The sequence below is a fragment of the Glossina fuscipes genome, unplaced genomic scaffold (assembly GCF_014805625.2).
Source record: "Glossina fuscipes isolate IAEA_lab_2018 unplaced genomic scaffold, Yale_Gfus_2 148, whole genome shotgun sequence".
Taxonomy (NCBI): Eukaryota; Metazoa; Arthropoda; class Insecta; order Diptera; family Glossinidae; genus Glossina; species Glossina fuscipes.
This window is the reverse complement of record NW_023998491.1, coordinates 337590-344463: the sequence shown is the minus strand read 5'-3', so window position 1 is coordinate 344463 and position 6874 is coordinate 337590. Positions and strand designations below refer to the sequence as shown.

Genomic DNA, 6874 nt, shown 5'->3' with positions numbered 1-6874 from the left:
AACGACAGAAAACAATTGCAAGCCACAGCAGCAATTAACACTAAGATTTCGCAAATCATCTAACTGTCAATTAATCAACCACAAGATCAGGAGAGATATACATTTTGCAATAAATTACAAAAATTAACCAAAAAATATTTAGCTGAAGGTGTATAACGTTAACGATTGCTAACATTAAAAACAAAAAACCGCAAAATTGACAATCATTCCTATTTGTAGATGCGGCACGCACACATAAGCACAAACACCCACTCATCTACGAAAATTGAAAGAAATTTTCATTTCGACTAATTTAATTTCAATTAAAAAGCAAAGTAAACAAAAAAAAAAAAACTTAATATAAATTTCATTTGGAAAACCGGATATTAAAAGTAAAAGTAACTGTAATAATAGCAATCAGAGTAAAAAAAGAAGAAAAAATTTACATTCAAAATGGATTTAAAGAGTTCAAATACAAGTGAATTTACTGAACCGTATATAACAAGCAGTAAATCAACAGATTTTATCAAACCCAAAGAGGAGCCAGACAATTTTACACCAATGGTGCCAAAAGCCGAAGGTAATAATAGATGTGCAATAATAATCATAATAATACTAATAATATTACACACATGCATGCACGAGCATGAGTCCACTTGCATGATCTTCTCGAAACATATAAAAATCTACATTCGTCTCGAAGCGAATTTTAAGAACCCACCAATTCAGATAAACGTATAAAAATCGGTTCTTAAAACTATTAACTCACGGAATAGTAAACTATAATGCCATAATGTTTTTCAATCCAATACCGATTATGAACGGTATCTTTTCTCGGCAAAAGGCGACCTTTAATCGACAAACGGAACTCGGGGTTGGCTTTTGCTTTGAAAAGTACAAAAGTAATTTCGCTGAAACAGCTGTAAGTAGCTTTAATGTAAGGGAATGATCAATTTAAATGTGTCTGTCCGTCCATCCGCTGTTCAAAATAGTAATAGCATTAAAGCACTGAAAACAATAATTAACGAGAACGATGGAATCAATTTATGGAAACAATTTAAACTTGTCCGTCCCTCCATCCGCTGTTATTCACGGTGACCTTGAAAGCGTTAAAAAGAAATTTTGCATCGTATTGGAAGTAGAAACATTCCATTAACGGTAACGATGAAATCAATTTAAACTTGCCCGTTCTTCTTTCCGGAGAGACTTAGAGTAACTTGGAAAGCACTGAACACAATATTTGCATCGCATTGTAAATACAAATTTTTTGTTTATGGGAATGGTAGAAACAATTTAAATATTTCCATCTTTCCGTCTGTTGTTATAAACAGCAAATGTTGAAAACAACTTTTATCATATTGGAAATATAAATATTCCATTAACATGAATAATGGAAACAATTTAAACATTTCAGTCCTTCCGTCTGTTGTTGTAAATAGTAATAGTATTAAAGCACAGAAAGCAGTGGTTTCATCGTGTTGTAACTACAAATAAGTTTTGGTCCGTTTTCTAACAGAAAGTATAAATAATGCTAGAAGAAGCTGACAAACATTATGAATTCTTCTTTTGAAAATACCGTATTCAAGCTATGGCCGACTGTATAAATAATCCCACTGAACCGTATATAATATAGTTTGGTGGAAGTTTAAATAAAATTGCGGTTGTGTGCCAGAAAAGCTCAATTTTGCGGAAAACTTTACTTTGCCTAGTTAACTCGAACGATAGTCTTGCTAACCCCTTATGAGTCATGAATAGTAAATGCGTTAGAGTAAGAGAAAGAGAAGAGAGTTGACATTCGAAATGGACTGAAATAATTTATTCTATCAATAAAAATCAGTTTTTGAAGCTAACACAAAAAAAATGTATAAGTTTAGTAGGAATCAATTTAATGGTGTCTGTCCTTCCGTCCGCTATGTTGGAGCATAGTCTAGAAAAAACAAATTTGATTTGATTGAACGTTTCCCTTTTATTTATTTATAAAATTAAAGATAAACACAATTTAATTGCTCGGTACGTTCACTCAAAAGTAATATAAAAAGAAAAACATGGTAAAATAATAAAAATTTATTATCCCTAATATATTTCACACTAATAAAAAGCGCATAAATGTATTTCAAAATACAAACGGCAGAGAAGCCATAAAATGCTTCAAATTCTCCAATTTTGTTTGCCGTAAAAAAGTACACTTTACTCTGGCGCATAGATTTTCGTCTTTGCATGAGCTTGCATAATATTTCAATAATTCGTGTTGCAGTTAATAAAGAAAATTTATATATGTGTATATATTCTTTCTTCTTTTCATACAATTTCTTCTTTCTTTTTTTTTTTTTTTAACGAGACCTGCAGTTCTTGTGACGTAATTACACATTTAATGCTTGACCTATACCTAGAACGAAACAAACAAGAAACTTAGCATATATATATATATATATATATATATATAATATATGTTGACAAAGAGAATAAAAACACACCACAATTTAGTGTTAGTGTCACATGACATGACGATGGTTGGTTTAGTTAGTTTTGAATAGAATGCATAGAATACCAACTAACAAACAAACAAACATTAAAAGCTATTGACCTTAGTTGCTCTATAAAACAAAGATGAACGCAAAAACTTATAGCATATTTATAGGCTTTGAAATATATAGTAATTTAAAAGTCTATTTTAAGGCTTTAACACTATTTGCTTAGAGGGTGAAAATAAATAAAGAAAGAAATCATGGATGCCAAGCATAGAAAATGAATATAAGGAAATCGTTCAGGTTTCTTTATTAATTGTGTCTGTAAGCCGAAGGGCATCATTCTATTATACAAAATTTTTGTTTAAGTCTGTGAAAGGTATTCATAAATTTTTTATTTTATTATTATGAGAATTAATTCAGTAGAAAATTTCTGACATGGACTAAACGGTATGCAAAAGTAAAGCCATTTCTTTATCAACTTTCCCTGTTTCGGGATTTCTAGCAATAGGCAAACGAATGAGCAAATGATTGTCGCTGAGAATTCATAAATTTGTCGTAATCCCCAATGGACGCTTCACATACTTGTAAACAAAATTAACGTTCCTTCATTCTTTGGAATTGCAAATGAAAATAATTCTTCCTCTTTAGAATGAAAAGAGAAAGTTTTTGATCATTTTATTTTATGTAGAAAATTACATATAAAAATACTTTTAGTCTTTGCACAAATTGAAGATAAAAAGATCAAATTCGCTTCGTAAAATAAAAGGAAACATTAACTCGATATCCAATGCGTTTTTAATCATAATTACAATTTTTGTGTGTTCAAACAGGAAAAGTTTTCAAATTAAAAGGAATTGTATAGAAATTGGGGTTTTTCATCTTATTCACAGTTTTAATGTGCGTTACTGCTTGCTTGGTAATCTTTCAAAAGCCGGTCAACTCAATAACTTTGGGCTTTTCCCGAGTTGACGACCAAATAATCGCCCTATTGGCAGCTTATCAAGTTGAGAAGCAAATAACTTTACCAACAAACTATCCGTCTTATAAGAACTGTAATGATTCTGTAAGGGGCTTATATAAGCCTAATCACCGAAAAATGTGCGAACCATATTAATAAGAATGGGTTTAATAGATCTGTGGAGAAAAGAAATGAGTAAATGTTTCTAACCTTTAAGTTGTTTCTGCCTTTTTTTTTATATGGTCAGCCACTCAGGGAATGTCCCTTATATGCGCAAGGACGATGGTGGTCAGCAAGGGTTATAAGTAGAGTAGACTGGAAAAACGGCGGGAGTAGTGTTTGTGTACGTGTGACTTAAAGGTAGAAACATAATCCTACTAGCTATGTGAAATTAGCGATTAACTCGATTGATTTCTTAGGCTGTTTTATAGTCCTTTTCATCTGAAAAGACAATTTTCTTGTCTAAAATTAATTAAAAATTGATCTCTAAATATAGTAAAAGTGCACATTTATTTTCGGCTATCCGACTGTGCGGCCAAGTAGACAAAAAGTCTTGACTAACAACTCATTGGTCGTGGTTACAAATCCCAAGTATGGTAGAGTTTTCAATAAAGCCGATAGCCTCGGATGGTAGTGCTTTAAGACTTTAGAATTTTTTTGTCGGGCTAAATTAGTAATAATGATAATATTTTCTTGCTAAAAATCGCATTCCAAGTATTCATCTTGATTGAGATGAATTAAAAGTGTTTAAAAGTATTGTGATAATCCCTCCATTACAAGTACAGTTCCCTACAAAATAGTATCAGTAGATTGCATGTATAGATTTGCCTATAGTGTAGCATACTTATAGGCTCAATGAAAATCGAAATTTCTGGCATACTTTAAACGTATTTGCTTAATGGTTATTTTAATTGAAAATCTTTTTTCTATTTTATAGAAGTAAGAAAGAAATCCTTTTCACTTGTGCTTTCATTGAAATTGTATTTTTATTTTTTTATTTTCCCTTTTTTAAATAACATTTATTTACAGTGTACAAAGTTTACAAACGCCGTTGGGCAGTGTTAATATTATTTGCATTTTATTCTGCCTCGAATTCGATGCAATGGATACAATTCAGTATTATTCAAAATATTGTAACCAAGTAAGTGAAAGAACCTTTCCATGTTTACATTTATATTATATAATACAAGAATATTTCAATATTGAGAGATTTTTTTACATTAACATTATTCTCTTGTACTTATGATAGGTTTGCTTTGCTGCCTTCAAGATTTTTTTCTTTTCTTGCTTTTCATTTCCTTTTTCTTAATGTGTTTTTCAGATACTATGGGGTCAGCGATGTATGGATTGATTGGACATCAATGGTTTATATGATTTTATATATACCCTTAATATTTCCAGGCAGTTGGTTTTTGGATAAAATGGTAAGTTTTCTTTTTTTTTTTTTAAATTTTATATTTTAAATAATTGTAATTTGAAAAAATTTAATTAAAAAGGGCTTACGAATCACAGCCGTGGTGGGTATATTTGGAACTTGCATTGGCTCCTGGGTTAAAGTGTTTGCAGTACAACCTCATTTATTTTTTTTAAGCTTTGCTGGACAAAGCATAGTAGCTCTTTCTCAGGTAAAAAAAAAAGAAAATACTTTAAATTATTGCATTTTATTTTAAAAGAGAACTTGAAGAACATTTAAACTACATTTTTGTATAAGTGTTATGTACTTGTATTAAATATTTAAAGTACTTCACATCATTGGCAGTTAAAAGTCCTTCAGTTGAACTTGAGTGTAAAATGGAGAATAATAAATTTTTCTCAAATTTTTCTATTCACATTAGGTGTTCATTTTGTCTTTGCCGGCTCGTTTGGCTGCTGTTTGGTTTGGTCCAGATCAAGTGTCATTTGCTTGCAGTGTCGGTGTATTCGGCAATCAGGTAAATGATTCGAAACCGTTCGCATTTCATCATAAAAAAGTTTATCATGTTTATTTATAATCAAACGGACTAAAGTCCGATATGAAAACAAAAACACTTTAATAGCTTCAAATAAATTGCTCTTATCGTTGTGTTTATGCTTCAATCACCACTGGCTTAAGTATAATTTAAAAAAAAAAAAACAATCGCTTCTTAGGGAAAACCATAAAAGTAGAGACTTTTATTAGGGGGATTGAAGGATATTGATTTGTGCAGAGAGAATACAAAACAATACAAGCAAGTAAAAGCACTAAAGTAGGCCACGGTCCACCCTTAAATATTCTGCGCCAGTTCGCTTGATACGGTTATTCATATAAAAACTGATCAAAATCAGACGCTTTATAGGAAGCGGTCCGATTCAAAGCATTTTGAATAGCGTTCGATCTTTCATCAAAAGATATCAATGGCACAAATTTCATCTAAATATCTCAAAAATTTCCGACTTGTAGATTGAACACAAAAAACAAGAGAGACAGACGGGTAAATGGCCAGGTGGATAGACGGATAGGTGGATAGACGGACAGGTGGATGCATGGACAGGCGGATATACAGACAGGTGGATAGCCGGACAGGTGAGTAGACACACAGACGGATAGATGGACACTTGGGTAGACGGACAGGTGGATACATGGACAGGCGGATATACAGACAGGTGATTAGCCAGACAGATGAGTAGACGCACAGGCGGATAGATGGACACTTGGGTGGACGGACAGATGGGTAAATGGACAGCCGGATACACGGGCAGCCGGGTAGATGGACAGGCGGATAGACGACAGGTGGATAGACGACCAGTGGGTAAACGGACAGACCTCTATATGGACAGGTAGATAGAGGGACAGGCGGACAGACGGGCAATTGGGTATACGGATGGATACGAATAGGCAATCTTAAATCGATCCAGAAAGTGTCTATCTCAAGGCTTTCTGGGTGTTGCATACATCCGCACAGTATGTGCCCACTTGTATCACAAGTCATGCAGAGTATAAAAATATATTTTTTTTATGGACTTTTTGTTTTGCAAAAAGCATCGTTAATTAAAAATCGAAAGAAAAACAGAAATATTTGTTTCATTATATTATTTATTTATTTATTTATTGCCAGCAATGGTTCAGTTATGTAAACCACTTTACTATTGATATCTGCAATTAATATTTGTGGCGATATATTTATAATTACGTAATTAATTAAACAAATTATGCAACAATTCAATTGAATTTTACATATGTCTTTTGTCCCTCAATCAAATAATACGAATTATCGCAAATTATATTAAGTTAGTCCATTAAATCGGAATTGAAAATATTCGAATTAAATTTTACGAAATTTCGAAGAGAAACTATGCTGCTGGACAATTAAACTGCTACTACTACAATATTTACTAAGAATTGGTCCTAAATGTAGGCTACAAAGCTTACAAATTCTATTCTCGTATAATGAGTAAGAACACGTTCTCCTTTCCTAGTTTGATAATAATTGACCTCTAATTGACCTTTTTT

General features: G+C 32.1%; 1 protein-coding gene across 1 annotated transcript in view; it reads left to right on the top strand.

The window, feature by feature from the left end:
- Window positions 1-358: 358 nt before the first annotated feature.
- Window positions 359-6874, top strand: part of LOC119641421 (feline leukemia virus subgroup C receptor-related protein 2) — a 28025-nt gene continuing 21509 nt past the window's right edge. The window contains exons 1-5 of the mRNA XM_038040111.1: window positions 359-559; window positions 4435-4546; window positions 4727-4829; window positions 4902-5030; window positions 5241-5336. Of these exons, the coding sequence (XP_037896039.1) occupies window positions 433-559; window positions 4435-4546; window positions 4727-4829; window positions 4902-5030; window positions 5241-5336 (567 nt within the window). The 5' untranslated portion in view covers window positions 359-432. The remainder of the gene's footprint in view (window positions 560-4434; window positions 4547-4726; window positions 4830-4901; window positions 5031-5240; window positions 5337-6874) is intronic.